Source organism: Chiloscyllium plagiosum, unplaced genomic scaffold (assembly GCF_037043375.1).
Source record: "Chiloscyllium plagiosum isolate Xiang-an unplaced genomic scaffold, Cpla_swu_hap1 HiC_scaffold_5, whole genome shotgun sequence".
NCBI classification, from domain to species: domain Eukaryota; kingdom Metazoa; phylum Chordata; class Chondrichthyes; order Orectolobiformes; family Hemiscylliidae; genus Chiloscyllium; species Chiloscyllium plagiosum.
The window spans coordinates 54,702,832-54,730,037 of NW_028270143.1; the positions used below are offsets into that span (position 1 = coordinate 54,702,832).

At 41.2% G+C, this 27,206-nt stretch overlaps 2 protein-coding genes across 4 annotated transcripts in view; one reads left to right on the top strand and one right to left on the bottom strand.

The window, feature by feature from the left end:
* The window catches only part of galnt1 (UDP-N-acetyl-alpha-D-galactosamine:polypeptide N-acetylgalactosaminyltransferase 1), a 156,722-nt gene extending 145,603 nt beyond the window's left edge, over window positions 1-11,119 (bottom strand). The window contains exon 1 of the mRNA XM_043690049.2: window positions 10,980-11,119. The gene's annotated coding sequence lies outside the window, so the exon portion shown is untranslated. The remainder of the gene's footprint in view (window positions 1-10,979) is intronic.
* A 412-nt stretch (window positions 11,120-11,531) lies between these two features.
* ino80c (INO80 complex subunit C) overlaps window positions 11,532-27,206 on the top strand; it is a 43,841-nt gene continuing 28,166 nt past the window's right edge. For 2 of the 3 annotated variants that reach the window (XM_043690051.2, XM_043690053.2), the window contains exons 1-2: window positions 15,856-16,005; window positions 16,768-16,878. In XM_043690051.2, coding sequence (XP_043545986.1) covers window positions 15,880-16,005; window positions 16,768-16,878 — 237 coding nt within the window. In that variant the 5' untranslated portion in view covers window positions 15,856-15,879. Of the gene's footprint in view, window positions 11,775-15,855; window positions 16,006-16,767; window positions 16,879-27,206 lie in introns of those variants that run through there. The other variant, XM_043690052.2, reaches the window with a different exon arrangement.

Consider the following 27,206-nt stretch of genomic DNA (forward strand, 5'->3'; position numbering starts at 1 on the left):
ACAAAGAGGAAAGGTGTACAGAAGAACCTCGATTATCTGAATGAGATGGACGGACACTATTTTGTTTGGATAATTGAATATTCGGTTAATTGATTTCCTCTGGGGCTCGGAGTTTTCTGTGAAGTCTGCTCCCCGTTCAGGAGACGAGGGAGCAGCACACTGCGTGCAAGCCTACATCCCCACCCCCTACCCGTGACCCCGCCTGCCCACCAAACCCTGTCAGCCCCTCAACCCCAAACCCTGTCTGCCCACTCTGCCCATCCCCAAAGCCCTGTCTGCTCACCCCGCAACCCAGTCTCCCATCCCCCCCCACCAGCCGGACTGTATACCAACAGTAAGACTTCTGCTGCATTTAGGGGGTAAGTTTCCATATAGCGCGCGCACACAACATTTTACTGCAACTTTTGGACAGGTTCTACCTCTGCCCTGTACAGGACAATGTTGGAGAGATTATCTGGGGAAGGGGTGTTTAAGAGAACACCCTATGTAGAACTCCAGGGGAAGTGTGGGGGTAGAGAGAGAGGGGGCAGGAGGTCAGTCATTTAGAGGCGGTGCCTGGACTGTCCAATACTGTTCTCAGTAGCATTTCAGTGAACCGAGTCTGTTTTTAATCATTGTAACTGTAAACAAAAGAAACTATTAGGGTTGAAACAGCTCTTTGGCATAATGTTTCTATCGGGACATCAAGATCCCCTTTGGATAATTGATATTTGGATTATCAAGGTTCCTCTGTACAGCAACCAAATGTTCTTGCACTGAAGCAAAATCAGATAGTGTAAAGAGTTGAAGGAACAGTGAAGAACAGGGAATCTCTCTTTCCAAAAATCTGGTGCTGCTGGGGCATTTGTACAAGAAAACACAAGAAACTAAAGAAGTCATCACTGTTGCTGGATTTGATGTCAAGTGTAAACCACTTCTTTTCAACATAGGGCGCACGCAATGGTCATCATTGGTATACCGTAGAGAATTGTTGGAACTTTTTTTTTGTAACTACTCTTTTTGTCTGTACTTGTTTTAATCATGGTCACAGTGTACTTTCTTGTTAATAGCTTTAATTCTTCATCTTTAAGGAACCTAACTAATCTTTATGCAACTTTTAATCTGTTTAAACAAAAACTTGACTGCTGTGATTTGATTCATGGCAAATTTAAAAAAGGGGCAACATCAGCTATTTCAATCAACAGTTCACTGATCATACAACAGTCCTGCCTGATAGTCGTGATCTCAATTTACTGGAAGTCCTCTCTTCACTTACTTGCTTTTGGGCTTTCCTTCTGAAGTTCTAATTGAAACTAGTTCACATTTGCATTGTCTACTGAACATCTGTCAAAACGCATTTCATGATAATCTCTTTTGTCATTGAAAGAAGTTTGGATTTCTTTACCCTTCCTTTTCCTGTTGTGAGGCTGTATCTGAACTATCTCCTTTAAAGATAACCAATTGTTCAGTTACAGTTTAATGCAAACTTTGACTCTTATTTTCCTGGGCCAGATCCATTTTTAGCCTATTGTAGATGGCTTCTCCCAATTAATTATGGTTACTCTGGATTGTTTTTTGTTTTTCAATAGCCAATGCAAACCTAATAATACAAATTCATGTCATTGTTGGACCTCAGATGGAGTGCAGTGTACATTATAGGAAAGATGTGAATACATTGAAGGCTGAAGCGATTTTTACAAGAATAGTTTCAGGAGGAGGAACTTCAATTATGTGGGTAGGTTTGAAGAAGTTAAGACTGTACTCTTTGGAGAGAAGTTTGAGAGATTTGATAGGAATTCTCAAAATTTTGAGTAGGCTGACAGGGTACAGGTGGAGAACGTGTCCTGCTCAAAAGAACAAGAGAGTATGGATTTTAAAGTAAACTGGCAGAAGAAGCCAAGGTGAAGTGAGAAAAAGATTTTTCATCCTTTGTAATTGGGTTAGGAATGTACTACCTAGAAGTGGGGTGGCGTTAATTTCAATTGAGCCATTTGGAAGTGCATTGGATGATTTGCATAGAATACTATGCAAGGATATGAGAGAATAAGCAGAAGATTGGCACTAGGTAATAATGCTTGTTTGAAAAGCCAGAACTATAGGATGGCTACCTTCTGTGCCATAACAATTCTATGATCTGTCTCCCAAAATGTTTTTCTTCACCTAATGAAGAGCTCTGAAAGCTTGTGATTTCAAATAAACCTATTGGACTATAACCTGCTGGCATGTGACTTCTGATTTTATCTACCCCAGTTTAACATCAGCATCTCCACATCATGGTGTTCTTCTAGCATTGCATTGTTGTCCACCTGTAACTTACAATGATTAGGCATTTGTGCCTTATGTTTATGGGTTTTATTTTTAAAACTTAACCAGCAGGGTTTGTAATGAAGGATTTTATTGTGTAGTGATAAACAATGTTTTGAATCCTTTTGTTTATAACATCTGTTGCTAACTGCAAAATTTTTTAAAAAAAATTATATTGATTAAAGAAATTCTGATTTACATGAAACCGGCTGTTTTTTGGGTGACTTAATATTCTCTTGACAATCATGGAGCAAATTTCACTGCCTATCTTGAACATTTTCATGGAATAATTTGAAACTGCATTATCTTTTTGAATGCGGAGGGCCAACTCTAAGAAATATTGCTCACTTTTATTTTGCAACACTTAATTACTTTAGGAAATGTATATTTTATTTTATGTATAGATAACAATGTAACCATTTTTGCACTTAGAAATAATGTTGCTGAATCAGCAACATTTGGAATGCTGAATAACAACCTTGTTTTTAAAGGTTTGCAAACTGCTCATCCAATCACTGCATGGACTGATTCATTAAATGAAGCTTCTGATCTCAAATGTGTTATAATGGAAAAACCATGAAGGAGAAGTTACTGTTTATATCGCCTTGCAAAAAGAAAGAGATTTGTTGCATTTTGTCCCCACACTGTCTCTTTTCAAACATTGGACACCTTGGTTTATTACGTTATCTACAAAGATGAGTAAAAAAATTAAAGGAGAGAATGTTTTCAAGTAAAATTGAATTGTAAGCTCTCATCCCAACTCTGACCTCCAGACACGACGAATGCTAACATTCAGATAAGAATTTAAGCATATTTCTAGACTAACACCAAAATCATACGAAAGAAATTTGGAAGATGTCTGAGAAAACTTCTATAAATTTCTAACAGCTGGATGTTGAATGAAACAGACATGCTGACCAGATATCCTAAACTGATCTAGTCCCATTTGCCAAATTTTGGTCCTTTATCCCTCTTAAACACTTCCTTTAGGAAAGGAAACCCACACAAACAAGGGAAATGTGCAAACTCCACACAAAGTCGCCCAAAGGTGGAATTGAAACCAAGTCCCTGGTAGCAGTGCTAACCACTGAGCCCCGTGCTTCCCTTGAGGAGGAAAGGAGTGCCATTCATTGGCCAGGAATCAAAACCAGGCCTCCCACATGGCAGACAAGAATTCAACTAGTGAACCACCAATGGAAACACTGAACTGAGGCAGAACCAAAGCAGGTGGAGGCTGTTTGGTCTCTTGGGTATGCCCTATCATCCAAGATCATGGCTGACTTCAAATTCTATTTCATGTCAGTTCAACATAGCCATCAATAATATACCCCTACATTGGATTGCGCTCTTACGTACAAGCACTCTTTTGTTAGACATTTGTAAATATGGCTACCATCTGAATAACAAAACTCCTCTATTTTTAAATCCCAACCATCTAGCAACTGAGGCCAAAATTGTATTTGCCTGCAAGCACTGTGCTTCATGCACAAGAACACCCAGATTGCACTGCATTCTTTTTTGGAGTCTCTTCATTTAGCTATCACTCCGCTTTTTGATTCTTCCTACCAAAGGGCACAAGTTCACTTTCCCACATCTACACTTTCAGAAAAAACGTGAAGGTATTGGAGAATGAACAGGAGAAATTCAGAGGGATAGTTCCCAAGATGAAACACTGCAGTTAGTTGGATAGAAGATAGACTTTTCTAAGAGTCGTTGATGTACAGCGTGGAAACACTTCGGTCCAACCCGTCCTTGCCGACCACATATCCTAACTTAATCAGTCCTATTTGCCAGCACCCAGCCCATATCCCTCTAAACCCTTCCTATTCATATATCCATCCAGATGCCTTTTTAAATGCTGCAATTGTACCAGCCTCCACCAATTCCTCGAGCAGCTCATTCCACACATGCACAACCCTCTGCGGGAAAACGTTGCACCTTAGGTCTCTGTTATATCTTTCCCTTCTCACCCTAAACCTATGCCCTCTAGTTCTGGACTCCCGCACCTGAGAGAAAAGGCCTTGTCTATTTATCTTATCCATGGCCCTCATGATTTATAAACCTCTAAGGCCACCCCTCACCCTCTGACACTCCAGGGAAAACCACCCCAACCTATTCAGCCTCTTTATACAGCTAAAGCCCTCCAACCCTGGCAACACCCTTGTAAATCTTTTCTGAACCCTTTCAAATTTCACAACATCCATCTTATACAAAGGAGACCAGAATTGCATGCAATATTCCAAAAGTGGCCCAATCAATGTCCTGTACAGCCACAACATGACCTCCCAACTCAATGCTTTGACCAATAAAGGAAAGCAAATCAAACACCCTCTTCACTATCCTATCGACCTGAGACACTACCTTCAAGGAACTCTGATAAGCTAATTACACTTTTTGTAATTAGCATATCAGAGAATGAATCAGGACCCTGTGGGAAGCATGATCACTGAGATGACCCTAACTTTCAAGGAAACTAATCAGTAGTTTGGCAGACACTACCCAGCTACACCAAGACTGACCATGAACTGTAAGCATTAACTATTCATATCCTAATTAACCTAGTAGAGTTTAAAATGTCTCTGCACATGCACAGGAGGTAGTACCTAGCAAGGGTTAATAACTAGTGATTCTTAGTGGTTCTATGTACAAGGAAGACAGAAGACAAAAGGAGACCTTCAGTCAACAGGACAGAAGATGTACCCAGGCAACCAGCATCACCACCTGGTGTTGTGAAGGAGATTAATGGCAACCATTGCTTTTCATTTTATACTTATGATAAACGTAATAAATATGTAAAACTGAAAACAGTTACCAGACCCATTCTAGTTACAAATCAGGACTAGTAAAGTTTTTGATAGTCTATAATTGTAATTGATGGAGGAAAAGACAAAAGTTGAGCCAGAATCAAATTAATTAACTTAGTGTAGTCACTTCAACAAAGGTATTCAGTCAGCATAGCTCCTGAGGTGAAGATGAAACTAGGTCTAAGAGGTTGAAGATTACTGTTGCATTGGATACTGATAAAGAGAAATGGTATACTGCCAAATGTACTCACATTTTACTCACTCATAGGACACGGGCACGGCAGCATTTGACCATCTTTTCCTGCCTTTGAAAAAATGAGCAACTTTCTTAAACAGCTGCAGCCGTGCGCTGTAGGTCGAACCAAAATGCCATTTGGGGAGGAATTCCAGTATTTTGATCCAATAAATGACTGTAAAGGAGTGACAATATATTTCCAAGTCAGAATGCCAACTGGCTTGGAGGGGAATTTGTAGGTGGAGTTGTTGTCATATTTCTGCTACACTTGTCCTTCTAGATAGAAATGAAGATGGGTTTGGAGATGGTAGTATACATAGGTAGTATACACTCCTAGCACTAATTGGTGGAGGAGTGACAATGTTTGTCGATATGGTGCCAACCAAGCAGGCTGCTTTGTTCTGGATGGTGTCAGATTTAGAATGCTCTTGTAGTGGCACTCATTCAGGCAAATGGAGTATTCCATCACACTCCTGACTTGTAGATGGTGGACTGTCATTGGGGAGTTAGGAGATTAGCTACTCACTGCAGTATTCTCTGTCTCTGCCCTGTTCTTGTCACTAGAGAATATATTTGGCAAATCCAGTTCCGTTTCTGGTCAATGGCAATTCCTCGGATGTTGATAGTGGGGGATTCAGTGATTATAACACCATTGAATATCAAGGATGGTGATTAGATAGTCTCTTACTGGAGATGGTCATTGCCTGGAATTCGTGTGGTGCAAAATGTTACTTGTCAACTCTTATGATATACAAATAAATGAGATACACACTACACCCATTTGGTACATTAACACAGCAAAAGGTTTCTTCAAAGTGACATTGTAATCAAAACCAATAGACTCCAACACTTTTCAAAATGTAACATTGTTTCTGTGGACCTAATGTAGGTTTGATTGATCTTAAATTTGATACAAGTTTTGGAACTGTATTAGCTACTTTTGTAACCACAGTACACACAAATAACAGGACAAACAGAATTTCGCTTCTGTAGTCAAAAATGCAATAGTTCACACAGAATCCTGTTTATCTTTTTCTCCCAGTTGTATACCATATTATTGTGGGCCTGGTTAGCTCAAATGCCTGAGCAGTTGGTTTCTGCTGCAGACTGACATCAATCATGTGGGTTCAATTCCCATACAGGCTGAGGTTAGACCAGGAAGGATTCTCGTTCTCAACCTCTCCCATCTAAGGAGTGGTGACTCTTAGGTTAAACCATCAGCAGTCATCTCTCTGTAACAAGAGTAGCCCTATGGTCTGGTAAGACTATAGTGACTTTACCATTCAATTGATATAGATGTCAATTGATAAGTCAGTACAGCTTATTCGATAAAGTATAATTAAATTATTTGCCCTCTGTACACAATTCAGCCAAAATTTGGTTTCAGAAAACATTAGTTACAACGACTCACTTTCTATACTCACACTCAGCCTCCATTATTGTGGAAACACTGGTGTGATCAAAATCTTTTATGGTACAATTGTGAATGAAGAGGACAGTATGAGTGCTGCAGACTTATCAATTATGGGAATCATTAAAAGTTCAATTATTCTGTATTTAACCTAATTCAGAACTAAAATCATTGACCAACTTAAAAAAAAGCAATTACAATTCTGGACTTAAAACTCCATGGCTCAATACAGCAGCAAAACCCCAAGTTTATTTCAAGGGCAAAAGTGACTTTAAAGGAAAGCATTTTGTTATGTGTTAATACTTCCATTGACACAATTCTCCTCTGGAGTTCTTTACATCCTGTGCTCAACAGTCAAACATGAAACAAACACAGAAGCAAGTCACAGGAATACCTTTGAAAAGCAGCTTTGTAACATTAGCACCATTATGAAAAATTCTCAATTAGATTAATAAAAAAAGTATTTTAAAACCTGTCTAAATTTACAATGCACCTTTAATTGTAATGAAAAACAGTAAAAATCAAATGTAAGTAAACTGATTGGAAAGCTTTTGAAAACAATTGGAAATACTTTTTGTGTGAACATTTGCAATTTGTGGTATTACATTTACCCTTACAGTTTACTTCCCTTTAGAAGTTATCTAATGTAAATTGAACCATTTTGTAATATTTTAGAATATGGCAGCACCACATTCACAAATAATTGACTGTCAGCCATGTTCAAAGTCAAACTTGGATGCACAAATAAATCTACTTCCATCCTTGTAAACAAGAAAAGGGAAGAGGAGTCAAGAAAATTAGCGTAGGCGGAGATTTTCTGTTTGCTTTAACATTAGGCTCAAATAATAGAAACATTCATTAGAAGGCTTGGGTGTTGTGATTAATCTGTGCTAAAAATTGTACCTTGGTCAAACTACACAACTAGAAAGTGCATTAAAATAGGTGATACTGACTAAATGCTATGCTTAGTACAGTAGAGGTGCTATATTTAGCGTTCTGATTAAAAATGTCAACTTTTTACATTTGAATTGAAAACAGATTTAATGCAAGATGTACAATATCAGCTTTCTGGTTAAGGCAGTATACCCACTTGAATGAAAGATCAAATTTGTCAATTAACCCAAAAGAAAGTGTAACATCTAACATTGTATAAAAATATTGGCACTCAATTTCAAAGATCAGGAGAATTAAAGTTCATTCAAAAAAAACAAAATACTCGACATAGATGCAGAACTTAAGCCATCGTCTTGACGCTATCCATCTTTCCCATTACAATTCTCAATCAACTGCATTATTTATTCTGGCTCCCACACAATTTGTCAAATATTCAAAACAATGAATATTTGTTTCTGGAAGTGTCCCAATGAATTGGAAAACAGATAATGGAATATATTCAAGAATGGAAGATGATACAAAGCAGGAAACGAAAGGTTGATTAGCACAATAGCTGGATTATGGACTTTATAAGTATTCATTCAGGAGGTTATAGGAGGATATCTAACTTACTCTTTTTTTGGGAAGTGTAAACAAGTCATGTGGATAAAAGGGAATTTATGGATGTGAGGTACTTAGATTTCCCAAAGGCATTTGATCAGGTGACATATCAAAATGTTACACCACAAGCATACAGCATAGGGGACAGCATATTAGCTAACTAATTCAAACAACAAGCAATGTAGGGATGAATAGATCTTTTTGCAATTGGCAATTTATAACTACAAAGCTACAGGGATCAGTGCTGACATCAATAACTCGGATGAAGGAACCAAATGTATGGTGCCCAAACTTGCTAATGCCTCACCGAAAGTTAATTCAGAAGAGACAACAGGTCTACGAAACGATTAGAAGCATTACGTAAGCAAGCAAAGTATTTAGCAACAGAGTATAATGTGGAAAACTGAACATGTCCAATTGTGGAGAAAGAACAGAAAAACAGCATAATATTTAAAATGGAGAGAGAATATGCAAAAGTCAATGGTATAGCAGGATCTAGGTATTGTATTTCATGAATCAAAAAGTTAGTACACTGGTACAGTGAGTGATCAAGGCTGCAATGGAATTAGTGCTTTTTACAAGGGAAATGAAAAGTAGGAAAATTTTACTGCAATTGCAGCTGGTTCCTGGCATCTGAAAGACAATATTGAGATATCCATGTAGGGTTTTGGTCTCTTTGGTTGAAAGAAATACGCAACTGCTAGCAATTTGGAGGTCCACATTCTTGGAAGGAAGAGTTTCTTGTGAAAAAAGATCAAATAAGTTCAGGAAAACTAATTTGATGTAAAAAGAATGAAAGCTAATTTTGATGAAACAAGATCCTGAGAGCTGATAAACTGCTTGCCAGCTGATTCCTCTTGTGTGGGAGATTAAAGGACACAGCTTGGTGGGCGGCACGGTGGCACAGTGGTTAGCACTGCTGCCTCACCGCGCCTGAGACCCGGGTTCAATTCCTGCCTCAGGCGACTGACTGTGTGGAGTTTGCACATTCTCCCCGTCTGCGTGGGTTTCCTCCGAGTGCTCCGGTTTCCTCCCACAGTCCAAAGATGTGCAGGTCAGAGGAATTGGCCATGCTAAATTGCCCATAGTGTTAGGTAAGGGGTAAATGTAGGGGCATGGGTTGGTTGTGCTTCGACGGGTCGGTGTGGACTCGTTGGGCTGAAGGGCCTGTTTCCACACTGTAATGTAATCTAATATAATCTAATAAAAGCTCAACCTTTGAACACAAAGATGAGGAATCTAACCCCCCCACCCCTCAAGACTTTGATGGTTAGTTTTCCAGAAAACCACGAAGGCTGGATTATTGAATTTATCGAAGGCAAAGTTAGATTTTTGATTGTCAACACTTATGCTGGACAAATAGGAATGTCAAGTAGAGGCCACAAACAAAATCAGACATGAACTTACTGAATGGTGTAGCAGGCCCAAAAGGTGAGGAGCAAATAAACTGGAGGGGATCTGAGGAAATATTTTTTCATGCCAAGGGTGGTAGATATATGGAATGTGCTACCTGAGAAGGTGGAGGCGGCAAGTACTCTAGCAACATTTAAGCAACATCTGTAGGAGTACTTAAAAGGCTAGGACATAGTAGGCTCGGGACCAAGTGCAGGTAAAAGGGAGTGTTGTAGTTGTGTTTGTTGGTCAGCATAGACATGATGAGCCAAAGGCCCTGTTTCCATGCTGTATGGTCTACTCTTGCTCTGAAATCTTACAGTCCTAATTTAAAATGAAAGAGATTAGATTTAATGGAAACAAAATGTTGAAAATTTGGAGGATTAAAATTTAATATCCTAAAATATGTTTAAGCGACAGCTACCAAATGTCAGTCATTAGATGGGCACACCAGTACTATTAGTAATCTCAAAGTTTTCTAACAGTCCAATTTCATAAAACTATAAACGTTCGCAGAAGTGCAGCATCTACTGCCACGCGAATGTAGCCAATCACTCCCAGTGGCCATTTTCCAATTAAGCCGTCTTGTGTTTTACATAAATGTAACCTTGTCCGACATACAGAAGACAACCGTGTCACAAGATATTTAACGCTTTATTCTAATCTTTGCGAATGAGATGTCCAACTATTAAAATAACACTTGGCCAAATTTTAAGTTTAGCTATTTTTCCACTAAAAGTAAGCTTGGACGAAAATATTAAAGCAAAATCGCCTTGGCTACTCTTAGGGTCGGAGTTTAAATGTTGTACAGTGAGCAGTATCTGTTAATATTTTGTCAATTTCAATGTATTGTATAACCGCCAAAACAAAAACATGATTTTAGGTAATAAAGGCATAAGCTGAGGCGACACACAAATACTGAAGCTTCGCACTTATTCGTTGAATATTAGAAGCAAAGGGGTATGAAAGTTTCAACTGCAGTTCAGTGAAGTCGGAAAAGTTAAACGTGGGGAGGCAAAATATAATCATATCCGAAAAGTGTGCAGCACAAAACTCATTGTTCAAACGTGCAATCTGTATTAAATCATGAAGTAGGATCAGGAGAAAGGAAAGGTATACTGTATTACAGATAAATCCCCTGCTAGTTAATACGCTCGCGTCACTTGACGGATTTTAAAGATCATGTTGATTCACCTCCCGTGCAACTTAGTTTTTTAAAATTCACTTTCAGCATTAGTTTCTGTTTAATGCAGTAAAAGGATGGCCGATTTTTTTTTCTTAGAGATTAAAAAGACGTACCCACTTCCTCCTGACAACTTCAGGTAGTGACTGTTTAAGCCTGGCTCGATATGACACTTACCACTCTCACTGGGTGGGGGTGGATGGACTGACACTCTCCTTCCTGTTTAACAACACATCTTGATGGAGATCTCAGCCCATCAGAAGAGTGAAGAGCGGCGGCGAGTTAATAGTGAACGTCCTTGTTGGAGGCGGCCAGCCGCCGCCAATGGGGTTATTCTCCGCTTTCCTCGGAGGCTGTTGCCGCCGCTGGATTTAGTCGGCGGAGGGGGGAATGTCCGTGTAAGGAGAAGCAGCAGGTCGCACTGGCTGGCTGGCTGGCAAACGTCTAGATCACTCCGCTCGCAGATCACTCTCCACACGGCAGAGACACGGTGCGAGGAGAGTAGGCACACACCATCCCCCCCAGCAGCAGCACCATCATCATCACCGCCGCTGCTCCTGCTGCTGCCGCCACCGGCCTCATCACCGCCGTGACGTGAGCACGGCCGCCCGGGTGACGCCGCGTACCCCTTTGTGACGCGGGCTCGGCTAAGCCGCCGAACTGTTTACCGTTAACGCTCGCGTTCCGTTCTCCTCGCGCCGCGCCGCGCCGTTCCGTTCCGATTGGGAACCACAAGCAGCGCCACCCGGAAATGAAAGCACAGAGGAACTCTCCACGTCACTGCAGAACCCTGCTGAAAGCTGATGTCTTTATCGCTCAATACTTCCCTTCAGGCGTTCACAGATTCCTGACGGACTTCCAACATTTCCTCTCTTTTTAATTTAAGATGACCAGTTTAGTTTGTCCTTCTCTCAGCAGATGGGATATTCACAATTCAGCCCTCAATTCTACAGATGCACACGTCAAAAACAGGTATACAAAAATGCAAACAGTTCATCGCTGTCACTTCAAATAAAAGGTGACAGTGCCTTTAAAGCCAAAAAAAATCTTAGAAGTGTTTGAAATCCAAAATAAAAACAAAAAGTGCTGGCAATAAGCATAATAAGGTTTATTATTATCTGTATAATAATAGACATGAGAGTAAGCATTGGAGACGGAGTGACATTTTGATTATAAGAGGATAAAGTGTAGAATTAGCTGCTTAATATAGGAATTTAGAAACAAGATTCAGCAATTCAGCCATTTGTTGTTCCACCATTTAATGCGATCATATTTGATTGGGGAACTATCTCCATATATACACCTTTTTTCCATATCCTTAAGTGCATATGGTTAACACATATCTAATAATCTCACCTTTAAATTAGCACTTAACTCAACTTCAGCTAAAACTTGTGAAAGACTATTACAAATTCCTACTATCCTTTATATGTGGGTGACCACACTCTCAGGCAATATTACCAACTTCTATATGTAAACAATGGAAATAGTTTCTCTCTATTTGCCCAATTAGATCCTCTCTGAAAACTTTGATCAAATCACTTTTAATTTTATGAATTCCAAGGAATATAATCCTAGTTGTACAGAAAATGGTAGCTACTGTAAATCTAAAAATAAAACATCCTGGAAATGCTCAACAGGACAGATATCATTTGTGGGGAGAGAGAAACAGTTAATGTTTCATTTCCTTTCATCAGAACTGGGAAAAGTTTGAGACGTAACAAGTTATTGAACAAGTGATAGGGGGAAAGAGTTGGAAAAAGATATGAGGTATTGAATTACAAAAGAGTTTGTGGTCTAAGGCCAAAGGTGGTGGTAATGGGAAAAGCAAACAAAAAGGATGCATCTGGAGAAGTCTTTCACTAATTTGTCTCTTTTTAATTTTCTGGTGATAGGCCATGAACCAACAGACCAGTGACTCCCAAAGCTTACTTCCTCATATCCTATTTCCTGTTTCATTTTTCCTGTGTCTTTGCACCACCAATTCTTTTATCACTTAATCTCTACTCTCCTTCACCCTCTACTGTCCTTACCTTTGATTTCTTTTTCTCACCATCCAAGACACAGTTTATTTTTCACTTGTTAAAAATGTATTTGTAAAAATCTTTTTGCTGTTCAGAAGAAGCCAGCAACCTAAAATATAAATGCTAAATTTCTGTTCACAAATGCTGCCTGACCAGAATTTCATGTTTTTGTCCCAGTTTGAGTAATCTCATTTCAAATTTCAGCCTTGGACTTTGTCATCATTCTGGTAAATCTATACTATATTTCCTCCAAGGCTAATAAATCTTTCCTAAGTTGTACTCAGCATGGGACATGTCACTCTGGGTGTGCTGTACCCTATGTCACTTATAAGCTGTAACAAGACATGAGACAGCGTTGGCAAATAGAATTAAGGAGAATCCAAAGGGCTTTTACAAATACATTAAGGACAAAAGGGTAACTAGGGAGAGAATAGGGTCCCTCAAAGATCAGCAAGGCAGCCTTTGTGTGGAGCCACAGAAAATGGGGGAGATACTAAATGAATATTTTGCATCAGTATTTACTGTGGAAAAGGAGATGGAAGATATAGACTGTAGGGAAATAGATGGTGACATCCTGCAAAATGTCCAGACTACAGAGGAGGAAGTGCTGGATGCCTTGAAACATTTAAAGGTGGATAAGTCCCCATGACCTGATCAGGTGTACCCGAGAACTCTGTGGGAAGCTAGAGAAGTGATTGCTGGGCCTCTTTCTGAGATATTTGTATCATCAATAGTCATTATCTTAGCCTGCTGGACACACTTTCCTCATTCCTGAAGAAGGCTCATGCCCGAAACGTCGATTCTTCTGCTCCTTGGATGCTGCCTGACCTGCTGCGCTTTTCCAGCAACACATTTTCAGCTCATCAATAGTCACAGGTGAGGTGCCGGAAGACTGGAGGTTGGCAAACGTGGTGCCACTGTTTAAGAAGGGCGGTAAAGACAAGCCAGGGGACTGGTGAGCCTGACTTCGGTGGTGGGCAAGTTGTTGGAGGGAATCCTGAGGGACAGGATGTACATGTATTTGGAAAGGCAAGGACGGATTTGGGATAGTCAACATGGCATTGTGCGTGGGAAATCATGTCTCACAAACTTGATGGAGTTTTTTGAAGAAGCAACAAAGAAGATTGATGAGGGCAGAGCAGTAGATGTGATCTATATGGACTTGAGTAAGGCGTTCAACAAGGTTCCCCATGGGAGACTGATTAGCAAGGTTAGATCTCATGGAATACAAGGAGAACTAGCCATTTGGATACAGTCCTGGCTCAAAGGTAGACGACAGAGGGTGGTGGTGGAGGGTTGTTTTTTAGACTGGAGGCGTGTGACCAGTGGAGTGTCACAAGGAACGGTGCTGGGCCCGCTACTTTTTGTCATTTACATAAATGATTTGGATGCAAGCATAAGAGGTATAGTTAGTAAGTGGAATCGCAGGTAGATAGGATCGTGAAGAAGGCGTTTGGTATGCTTTCCGTTATTGGTCAGTATTGAATACAGGAGTTGGGAGGTCATGTGGCTGTACGGGAGATTGGTTAGGCAGCTGTTGGAATATTGTGTGCAATTATGGTCTCCTTCCTATCGAAAGATGTTGTGAAACTTGAAAGGGTACAGAAAAGATTTACAAGGATGTTGCCAGAGTTGGAGGATCTGAGCTACAGGGAGAGGCTGAACAGGCTGTGGCTGTTTTCCCTGCGTCGGAGGCTGAGGGATGACCTTATAGAGTTTTACAAAATTATGAGGGGCATAGATAGGATAAATACACAAAGTTTTTTCCCTAGTGTTGGGGAGTCCAGAACTAGAGGGCATAGGTTTGGGGTGAGAGGGGAAAGATATAAAAACACCTAAGGAGCAACCTTTTCCACACAGAGGGTGGTATGTGTATGGAATGAGCTGCCAGAGGATGTGGTGGAGGCTGGTACAATTGCAACGTTTAAGAGGCATTTGGATGGGTATATGAATAGGAAGGGTTTGGAGGGATATGGGCCGGGTGCTGGCAGGTGGGACTAGATTGGGTTGGGATGTACATCTCTATGACTCTATGAGTTGAGAAAATTGGACCTGGCAGAGAGTTACATTTACGCTACCCTGACAAAGTCTCCAGTCCATTGTAGTTAGATTTCCAGAAGTTTTGCTTGAATGCTTGTGGAACTGGCTTCAAGGGGTCAATAATATTTTTTGACAGTCCTCCCATTGAATTTGGAGAATAAGGCAGAGGCATTATTGGTCTAATTTCTCTAGCACTCTTTTGTGCAATTGATGTACAGTCCAGCCTTCGCTGTGGTGCAGTAACTAATGACAATTGTTCGGTACATGATAAACATTTGTTGACTGCCAGAGGTCTTTGTTGTCAGATACTCACTAGTGTAGTTTGTTGAAGCCTGAACACCTTATCTAGTGTTGATTTCCTCAACAATGGTGGCAGCTAAAGTATGGGAAGTACTGAAAATATTTTTAAATCACTCCTTCAACATTCAGTGGAGTGTTTGAACGATCAGGTTTGTATTCACACACGTTTTGTTTTGGCAACATTCAGGGACAACCTGATCCCATGAAACTCTAATTTAAGCAGAGAGAGCTGAAATGACAAAAAGAATAGGTTTGAGGACATGATTTGGAGATCCCGGTGTTGGACTGGGGTGTACAAAGTTAAAAATCACACAACACCAGGTTATAGTCCAACAAGTTTAATTGGAAGCACTAACTTTCGGAGAACCGCTCCTTCATCAGGTTGTGTGATTTTTAAAATCATGGAATTCTTGAAACAATTCAGTAATCACTTGGTACTATTTCGGTTAATGAATTATCAAGTAAACATAAAAGCATATAAAGTTCACGTTAATTGTTGCGAGAAAAGTCGCCATAGAATGCTCTATTACTAGGGAGAGACGACTAGTGGTGGTTTAACAGCGTCTGCTCAGTGAGCCACCCAATTCCACTTTCCGTTTTAAATTCCCTCCAGACTATGCGAAACGACGCAGTGCGCGTGTCTGTTTCGCCAGGAAGGCGTGACGTAATCGCGCACCGGATCGTTTCCTTGGTTTCCGGGAAACGTGAAAGGAATGGCGGCCTTGGTGTCGCCGGTGGCACTGGTGGCATCGACCCCCACCAAACCTCGGAGCAAGAAAAGGCCGACAAGTCCGGGCAACAGCGGGGGTATAGCTGCAAAGAAGAAGAGAGTAGGGCAGGTATTTGTGAATGATGTGAATCACGAATGCATTAAAGGGAACGCCCAGGCATGTGAGCAAATAGGTTAAACTAAATCAACATTACTGTATCACTATAATGATTATATGGCTACAGCGTGTCAGAAATGTACACGTACGTAGGTATGAATAAAGAATGTAAGCTTCTACAAGCCGTGAGAGTTGAAGCACGGTGATGAACATTCTTTTTGCACTTGGAAATACATCATATTCTGTTAGCATTTCGTCATGTGAAAGAAGCATTGAATAGGGTGTTATAAAGTTAGATGTCTTTGGATTGAACATAAAACAAAAATGCTGGAATGCTCAAAGTCAACAAGCATCTATGGAGGGAAACAGTTTCGACCTCTTACAGTCTTCTGTCGTTAAACGTGAGATTATCCCTTTCATTCCCTCAAAATTTTTCCCTTTTGCTTGCTGACAAAAAAAGACTGCTAGTTAAGTGAAATCTTGATTTTAAAATTTCATCCTCTTGTAGGTCAGTGACATTTTGTTTTAAAATGGTCTTAGTGACATCTTATATTTACGTAGTATCTTTGACAAAATAAATTGTTGGCAGGAGAGTAGCTGAGTTGATCATGCACAGTCATGATGGGCCAAAAAGTCAATGGCATGGAGTATATTCTTGCAGAAGTGGGTGATTGGAGCTCTAATCTGTACTCAAGTCAATAATGTGATCCTTCTTTATTTACAGCTGAACAGTCAAAGTTAATGATTTGAATGTGCACTTTTTTTTCCATCTAGAATGTTGTGTTGGATACTATTGGAGAGAATCAAAGTTTGGCTACAGATTCCAGTCCAGGGCATGGAGAGCCTGCAGTAAAACCTTTGATATTTAAGAATCCAAATTTTATTGTAAGTATTTTATTTTACCTGAAGTGGTAAATTCCACAGAGAATTCCTCCCCCTGCCCCCCCCAACTCCAATAATTCAAAATGTGTTTTCAAGCCATCATTGTCAATCAGTTTTTATACTGAGATTTCCCAGAAATGTAAAGAGATCTTGTTTTTAAAAAAAAACATTGACCCATTTAGCAAATATCTGTAACAACAAAGGTATCATCGCAGAGCAATGTAATGGTAGAAAAGCTTGTTCATTTTGCAACATGAAATGTAATAGAAGAAAGTAGTTACTCTAATACTGTTTAACCCAAAATATGAATTTTAACATGCTGACATGTACTATGATTTTAGAATTCCCTGGCAGCTTCAAGGCTGGAGTCGCAGGTAGATAGGATAGTGAAGAAGGCGTTTGGTATGCTTTCCTTAATTGGTCAGAGTATTGAATACAGGAGTTGGGAGGCCATGTTGCGGCTGTACAGGTCATTGGTTAGGCCACTGTTGGAGTATTGTGTGCAATTCTGGTCTCCTTCCTATTGGAAAGGTGTTGTGAAACTTGAAAGGGTTCAGAAAAAGATTTACAAGGATGTTGCCAGGGTTGGAGGATTTGAGCTGTAAGTAGAGGCTGAACAGGCTGGGGCTCTTTTCCCTGGAGTGTTGGAGGCTGAGGGGTGACCTTATAGAGTTTTACAAAATTATGAGGGGCATGGATAGGATAAACGGACAAAGTCTTTTCCCTGGGGTGGGGAAGTCCAAAACTAGAGGGCATAAGTTTAAGGTGAGAGGGGAAGAATATAAAAGAGACCTAAGGAGCAACCTTTTCACGCAGAGAGTGGTACATATATATGGAATGAGCTGCCAGAGGATGTGGTGGAGGCTGGTACAATTGCAACAGGTGGGACTAGATTGGGTTGGGATATCTGTCAGCATGGACGGATTGGACCGAAAGGTCTGTTTCCATGCTGTACATCTCTATGACTCTAAAAATGAACTCATCAATTGAACCAGAAGAAATAAGTACCTAATTACAATTCTAAAATAGTGTATACCTAACTTTTTTTCTTTTGCTTGAGTGAAGTTCAATGGTTTCTATGTGTGTGCACATTATTTGTCAACAATATTTTCTGGTTGAAATTTCGCTCAATGTAAAGGATGTGAAGAAAAATAAGATCTCAGCAAGAAAAGTTTGGGCCTGAGAAAATAATGGATCTTTTTTCAAAGTAAATGTACAAGGTGAAAAGAGTATGAAATATTTAAATTAGGTGGCAGAAAAATGGGTGCAAAAATTGATACGTGGTGGGATGAGAATATAGTATGGCCAGTGGGATTTAGTGGAAATGTCATATCGTTAAACAAATGTTCCCTGACACCTGGGATGCCAGTTGACATTTCCAAGGATAAAGAGATCCCCAGTTTTCAAGGAAGCGGTAATTCAAAAAAGACTTGAAGTTTTTCTTTTATTACTTATGTCTGACTATTATTTATTGATTATCCCTAGTTGCCCTTGAGGAACTTGCAGGTGGTGGTGCTTCCACTTATCTGCCATCTCTTTTTCTAGATGGATGTGTTCATGGCTTAAGATGCTAAAGAACTTTGAGTTTCTGTAGTGCATCTAATAAATGGTACATACTGCTGTTGCTGAGTGTGGGTAATAAAGTTTATTTGTAGATGTGGTGCCAATCAAGTAGCTGCTTTATCCTGGATGGCGTCAAGCTTATAGAATGTTGATGGATCTGTATTCATCCCGGCCCGATTTATAACTTGTGGCTGGTGGACATGGGAACACTACCACTTGCAAGTTCCCCTCCAAGTCTCTCCCAATCATGACTTGGAAATATATCACCGTCCCTTCACTGTCGCTGGGACAAAATCCTGGAATTCTCTCCCTAACAGATTGTGGGTCAACCTATTGCAGCGGTTCAAGGAGACAGCTCACCAGCACCTTCTCAAGGAATGGGCAAAAAATACCAGTCCAGCCAGCAAAGCCACGTCCCATGAATACATGAATAAAAAGAACCCAAACACTTATCAATCTTCAGCTTCAAAAATGTACTCAGCACCACTTCTCTCGTGATTGCAATTTTCCTGAGTTCCTTTCACCTTTTTTATATCCTGATTTACAGCCCTGTCTGGGATGTTATTGTCTACGATGTTGTGAAGACTTGGGTAAATAGCTGTTCAAAGCATGTGCCATTCCTTATTTTTGATTATTAATTCCCGGTCTCTCTTTCTATGGGACTGATGCCCACTTTGTTAATGCTTTTCTCATCTTTAAATATTTATAGGAAATCATAATATCTGTTCAAATATTTCTAGCTTGCTTTCCCTTGAATAAATCTTTCCCTCTAATTTTATTTGTCATTCGTTGCTTTTTTATTTTGTTCAATTTTCTGACGACAAATGTCACATGATCGCCATTAGATTAGCCTTTTATTCTGGAATTTTATTGAATGTGATCATCTACATTGGTGGGATTCATGCCCACACCACAGAACATCAGCCTGGAGTTTTAAATTGCTAGGTCAGAGAACTGGATTGTTGTGCCACCACCTCCCTGGATGGGAGCCTGTGACTAGTTCTCATTCACTTTGAAGTGAAAGCCAGAGCGTTCAGGAATGAAATTGGAAAACGCTGACTTTGCACAAGGGATAGAACTCTCTTTGGCCAATGGCATTTGTTGCTAGATGAGTTAATTTTTATTCTGTGTTTGATAAATTTCTTTTAATCAGAGGTATCGAGGAATACAGGCCACAGGTGGGTGTGTAAACATGTATCAGATGTGTTGCTCCACCATTCAGTGAGACTATGTTCTTGGGAACAGTGCTGGTGGGGAGGAGCTTTGCTGATGATTCCTAACCTTTCCATTATATATTTGCCGTTGGCTTTTTTTTTTACTTTCTGTTGGTGCAGAAATGGCGTCAGTGTGACGGAGGCAGCTTGATTGCTGGTGTTACAGGTTCATGGAATTGTAGCTCCAGTGCAAGAATGAACATACAACAGCACTCTGCATTTATTCAGTGCCTGTAACATAAGAAAGTGTCCCAAAGCACTTCAGGAGCCTGGCTGTAGGGAGGGAGGATCATGTAACAATCAATATTACTATCCTAGGGACTTAAAGGAGGTGACTGCAGTAACAATAGATGTATTGTAATGTTCCAAAATTTCTTTGATTCTGAAACTGTCCCAGTGGATTGGAGAACTGCAAATCTTATTCAAGAAAGGAGTTGGCGTGGCAATACAACCACGGAGCTGAACACCGCCTCCACTTCCTCAGGAAGCTAAGAAAACGCAGCATGCCTATGAAGACACTTATCGATTTTTTTTTTTTATATATAGATGCATTATAGAAAGCATCCTATTCAGTTGCATCATGCCTTGGTATAGCAACTGCTCTGCCCGGGAATGTAAGAAACTATAGAGAGTTGTGAACACAGCCTTGTCCATCACACAGGTGCTGCATTTTGGGAAAGCAAGTCTTAGCAGGACTTGTACAATTAGTGGCAAGGTTCCAGGGAGTGTTGCTGAACAAAGAGTCGCAATTAGATAGGATAGTGAAGAAGGTGTTTGGTATGCTTTCCTTTATTGGTCAGAGTATTGAGTACAGGAGTTGGGGAGGGCATGTTGCGGCTGTGCAGGACATTGTTTAGGCCCCTTTTTGGAATATTGCATACAATTCAGGTCTCCTGATGTTCTGAAACTTGAAAGGGTTCAGAAAAGGTTTACAAGGATATTGCCAGGGTTGGAGGATTTGAGCTGCAGGAACAGAGTGAATGGGCTGGCGCTGTTTTCTCTGGAGCGTTGGAGGCTGAGGGGTAACCTTACAGAGGTTGATAAAATCATGAGGGGCATGGATAGGATAAATAGATGAGGTGTTTTCCCTGGGGTGGGGGGAAGTCCAGAACTAGTGGGCATGGGTTTAGGGTGAGAGGGGACAGGTATACCTTTTTCACACAGGGTGGTGTGTGTATGGAATGAGCTGCCAGAGGAAAGGGTGGGGGGATGGTACAATTACAGCATTTAAAAAGCATCTGGATGGGCATATGAATAGAAAGGGTTTGGAGGGATATGGAGCTGGGGCTGGCAGATGGAACTTGATTGGGTTGGTATATCTGGTCGGCATGGACAAGTTGGACCGAAGGATCTGTTTCCGTACTGTACATCTCTATGACAGCGTTTGGGGGTCAGGTAGGAAGTTGGGTGGTGAGTTACTTGCTGCAGTATTCCTAGCCTATGACCTCTTGTAGCAACCATATTTGTATGGCTAGTCTAGTTCAGTTCTTGGCCAGAATGTTCATTGTGGGGAATTTGGCAATGCCATTAAAGTGGTCATTTAAGGGACAATGGTTCAATTATTGCCTATTGGAAATAGCTATTGCCTGGCATTTGTGTGATGCAAATATTGCTTGCCATTTTTCTGCCAACCCTGGGTATTGTTCCAAAACCTGTTGCATTTTGGGCATGACTGCTTCAGTATCTGAGGAGTCGTGAATGGGGTTGAACTTTGTGCAATTATCAGCTAAAACTGTTTGGGCATTAGACACTACTATGAGGAACTCCTGCAGCGCCGAAGATGCCTGGCCTCCAACAACTACAATCATCTTCCTATATGCCAAATATGGCCCCAACCAGCAGAGGGTTTTCCCTGGATTCCCATTGACTTCAGTTCTGCTAGGGCTTCTTGATGTCGCACTCAGTCAAATGCAGGCTTGATGTCAAGGGCATTCACTGTCACCTCACTTCTGGAGTTCATTTGTTTTGTGCATGCTTGAACCATGCTTGTAATGAGGATAGAAGCTGAGTGGCCATGAATGAACCCAAATTGGGCATCACTGAGCAGATTACTGATGAACAGATGCAGCTGATTGCATTGTTGATGACACTTTCCATTACTTTACTGATGATTGAAGGTAGATTGATTGCAGGGTAATTGTCTGGGTTGGATTTGTCCAGCTTTGGGTGGATGGAATATACTGGGCAATTTTGCAAATTTTCAGATAGATGTCAGTGTTGCAATTGCACTGAAACAGCTTTGCGAAGTGTGCGACAAGTTCTGGAGTACAAGTCACAGTAATATTATAGAAATATTGTCGGGCCCATAGTCTGTCTTCAAGGTAAAAACAGGGTGGAGGGAATATGACCATAAGCAGAATTCGGGCATTTGGCCCATTGAGCCAGCTCTGCCATTCGATCATGGCTGATATGTTTCTCAACTTCATTCTTCTGCCTTCTCCCTATAACCCTTGATCCCCTTACTAATCAAGATCATATCTATATCTGTCTTAAAGGCACTGAATGACTTGGCCTCCACAGCCCTCTGTGGCAGAGAGTTCCACAGATTCACCACCCTCTGGCTGAAGAAATTCCTCCTCATCTCAGTTCTGAAGAGTCTTTCATTCACTTGGGAATGTACTCTTGCTTCCTACTCTCTTCTTCTAATGAAACATCTCCATGTCCACTCTATCCAGGCCTCTCAGTAGTCTGTAAGTTTCAATCCGATTCTACCCCCTTCCGCCATCCTCCTGCAATCCATTGAGTACAGACCTAGAGTCCTCAACAGCTCCTCATATGACAAGCCATTTATTCCTGGGATCATTCTTGTGACACACTACTGGACCCCAGTGGTTTTTGAGATTTTTCTAGCGATTGTTACAACCGACTGACTCGACTAAAATGGCCGGGCAAATCAATCATGTTGCTGTAGGTCTGGAATTAGGCCAGACTACATTAGGATAGCAATTTTCTTCCCTCAAGGGCATCAGTGTAACCCCAATAGGTTTTCTTGAAAATCGACAATGGTTTCATGGTCATCTTTAGACTGATATTTCCAGATTTTATTTTAGAAATTGAATTCAAATTCCACCATCTGTTATGGTGGGTTTTGAACCCTGGGCCCCAGAACATTATCTGAGTCTCTGGATTAATAGTCTATCACTCCCCTCCTCCCCTTTCAGGATTTGGTGGGTGGTGTTGCATGGGGCTGTTCTTAATTGGTGCAGTAGTTTGTTTGGTTAATTCCAATAACAAATCAGATTACACCATTTCAAAATGTGACGCACCAGTGCAGCGGTCTGCGTCCAATGTCATAGGTGGACAAGTGACATTCGGACACATGAGATTGAGCAATAGCGGGTCTGTGATAAGAATGATAGTGGTAGGAGATTCACGGCGTGGGGTATAGACCGGTGTGTATCCATCTGTACATTCGACTCTAGGTAGTTGCCTCTCTGGGTCCAGGGTCAAGGATGTCATTGAATAACGGGTGTAAGGTATACTGAAAGGGGAGGGTAAATACTCAGAGATCATGGGTCACATTGGACCAGCAACATAGGTAGAAAGAGGGATGAGGTCTCACACCAAGAATGTTTGGAGCAAGAAAGCAGATTAAAAAGCTGGATGTCAAAAGTTGTAATCTCCAATTAATCTGTGACATATGCTAGTGAGTGTAGGCAGTTGGAACAGGTGAATACATGGTTGAAGAACTGGAGCAAGAGGGAAGGGTTTAGATTCTTAGATGTCTAGATCACAAGGTTCATTTCAACCTGAATGGGAGCAGCATCCTTTCGGGAGGCTTGCCAATGTGATTGGGGGATTTAACCTAATTTGGAAGTGTGGGCAGCGAAGAAGGTTACCTTGGATTACCATAAGACATAGGAGCGGAAGTAAGGCCATTCGGCTCATCGAGTCCACTCCACCATTTAATCATGGCTGATGGGCATTTCAACTCCACATACCCGCATTCTCCCCATAGCCTGTAATTCCTTGTGACATCAAGAATTTATCAATTTCTGCCTTGAAGACATTTAGCGTCCCAGCCTCCACTGCACTCTGCGGCAATGAATTCCACAGGCCCACCACTCTCTGGCTGAAGAAATATCTCCGCATTTCTGTTCTGAATTTACCCCCTCTAATTCTAAGGCTGTGTCCACGGGTCCTAGTCTCCTCGCCTAACGGAAACAATTTCCTAGTGTCCACCTTCTCCAAGCCATGTATTATCTTGTAAGTTTCTATTAGATCTCCCCTTAATCTTCTAAACTCCAATGAATACAATCCCAGGATCCTCAGCCGTTCTTCATATGTTAGACCTACCATTCCAGGGATCATCCGTGTGAATCTCCGCTGGACACACTTACAACGGTATCTTGAACAGGTGGGCCAATGGGCTGAGGAGTGGCAGATGGAGTTTAATCTAGATAAATGCAAAGTCCTGCATTTTGGGAAAGCAAATCTTAGCAGGACTTGTACACTTAATGGTAAGGTCCTCGGGAGTGTTGCTGAACAAAGAGACCTTGGAGTACAGGTTCATAGCTCCTTGAAAGTAGAGTCGCAGGTAGATAGGATAGTGAAGAAGGCATTTGGTATGATTTCCTTTATTGGTGAGAGTATTGAATATAGGAGTTGGAGATCATGTTGCAGCTGTAAAGGACATTAATTCAGCCACTATTGGAATATTGTGTGCAGTTCTAGTCTCCTTCCTATCAGAAAGATGTTGTGAAACTTGAAAGGGTTCAGAAAAGATTTACAAGGATGTTGCCAGGGTTGGAGGATTTGAGCTATAGGGAGAGGTTGAATAGGCTGGGGCTGTTTTCCATGGAGCGTCGGAGGCTGAGGGGTGACCTTATGGAGGTTTACAAAATTATGAGGGGCATGGATAGGGTAAATAGACCAAGTCTTTTCCCTGGGGTGGGAGAGTCCAGAACTAGAAATAGGGTGAGAGGGGAAGGACATAAAAGAAACCTAAGGGGCAACCACTTCACGCAGAGTGTGGTAAGCGTATGGAATGAGTTGCCAGAGGAAGTGGTGGAGGCTCCTACAATTGCAACATTTAAAAGGCATCTGGATGGGTATATGAATAGGAAAGGTTTGAAGGGATATGGGCCAGGTGCTGGCAAGTAGGACTAGATTAGGTTGGGATATCTGGTCGGCATGGACAGGTTGGACCGAAGGGTCTGTTACCATAGAAGAAGTATTGCTAAGTCATTTGAGAAGGTAGTGCAAATATAGTCAAATTAAGGCACAATGGAGCATGGCAAAGCTGGATTGCATTTATTTTAATTCAAAGAGTGTTGCAAGTAAGACAGATGAGCAGCAACTACTTGCAGGAAAGTCCACATCAGAGAAATGGGAGACATTTATTGGGTAATAGTGAGACTTCAGGACCAATATGTTTCCATAAAGGTGAAGAGTGGGAGCAACAAAAGTGGAGAACCCTGGATGTCAGCTATCTGCAGGATTGGATAAGAAATAAAATGCTTATGAGAGGTACCGGAGGCTCCAAACAGTGGATATAGTGTGGGAGTTAGTTAAAAAAGAAATTTTGAAGAGCAAAGAGGCAGCATTTTAAAAAAAACACTGGAACTAACATTCAGGAAAATCCAAAGATATTTTCTAAGTATATTAGGGGCAAGAGAATAACCAGGGAAACAGTTGGGGCCGCAAGAGACCAAAGTGGAAATGTCTATGTGGAGCTGGAAGACATAGCTAAAGTTTTAAGTAGTGCTTTGCATCTGTATCACAGTAGAGAAGCATGATGCAGGTCTAAAAATCAGGGAGGGAGACTGTGATATACTTGAACTAATTAGTATTAAGTGGGAGGTGTTTTTAGCAGTTTTAGAGGCTTGAATGTGAATAAATGCCAGGTCTAAATGGGATATATCCAAGATGTCTGTGGGAACCAATGGAGGAGATTGCAAAGGCTCTGGCATCAATTTTCAAATACACTCAGGCCATAAGGGAGATGTCAGAGGACTGGAGGACAGTTATTGTGGTATAATTATTCAAGAGGAGTAGTAGGGAATGACTAGGAAACTGCAGGCCAACGAACCTAATATCTGTATGGAATCTATTGAGGGCCAAAATTAATCTCCACTGGAGAATCAAAAGTTAATCAAAGTTAGTCAGCATAGCTTTGTAAGGGGAGATCATGTCCAACAAATTTGCATTTTTTTGAGGATGTATCTAGATGCGCATCTAGATGTAATCTACATGAACTCCAGCAAGATAAGGTCTTGCATAGCAGGCTGGTTAAGAACCTAAGAGTCGAAACGATTCTTGGCAATTTCTCAAGCTGTTTGCAAAACTGGCTTAGTGGCAAGGAGCAGTTGGTGATGGTCAAAGGGTGTTTTTGTGACTGGAAGCCTGAGTCGTATGGTGTACTACAGGATTTGATGCTGCATTCTTTGTTTGTGTATGATAATGATGTGGAAATTTAATATAGGAAATATGATCAGTATATTTCCAGATGCCGCAAAAGGTAGTATGGTAAATAGCAAGAAGGAAGCCCTTAGACTCATGAATGATATAGATGGGCTGGTCAGATGGACAGAATAATGACAAACTGCATTTAATGCATTTTGGGAGGGCTAACAAGATAAGGGTGCACACATTGAATAGAAGCAGCTTAGGAAATAGAGGATCTGAAGGACTTTGGTGTACATATGGATAGGTAGATCAGGTAGTTAAAGATACTAATATGGGAAACTTGCCTTGATTAATCAAGGCCTTTAATGCAAGACTAAGGGAGTTATGCAGTGATATAAAATATTAATTAAGCCGCAGCTGGAGTACCAGGTACAGAACAACCTCGGTTATCCGAATTTTGGATTATCCAAACAAGATTTCAAGGTCCTGTAAACATTTTTATTTAAATTTAAACAAAAGCACAGCGAGAGCAGGCAGCCTGGGTAGGCGGTGGGTGCAGGAACAGCATTGCCACGGGAACCCTATTCCTGCTATTGCCACCGCCGCGGGAACCCTGATCAGTAATCTGAACAAAATACGCCCTGCCCGTCTTGTTCGGATAATCAAGGTTGTTCTGTATAGTTCTGGTCGCCACATTAAAGGTTGTGATCACGTTAGACAGGCTGCAAATGGGATTCACCAGGACATGGCCTTGACTGGAAAAACTTGACTATGAAGAGAAACGAGACAGGGCAGGAATTATCTTCCTTAGAGCAGAGTAGGCTGTTGAAGGATTGGATTTGAGCTGCATAGACACAAATGATTAGATTAGATTAGATTAGATTAGATTAGATTACAGTGTGGAAACAGGCCCTTCGGCCCAACAAGTCCACACCGACCCGCCGAAGCGAAACCCACCCATACCCCTACATTTACCTCTTACCTAACACTACAGGCAATTTAGTATGGCCAATTCACCTGACCCTGCACATCTTTGGATGGTGGGAGGAAACCGGAGCACCCGGAGGAAACCCACGCAGACACGGGGAGAACGTGCAAACTCCACACAGTCAGTCGCCTGAGGTGGGAATTGAACTCGGGTCTCTGGCGCTGTGAGGCAGCAGTGCTAATCACTGTGCCACCGTGCCGCCCAATGGGACAAAGCAT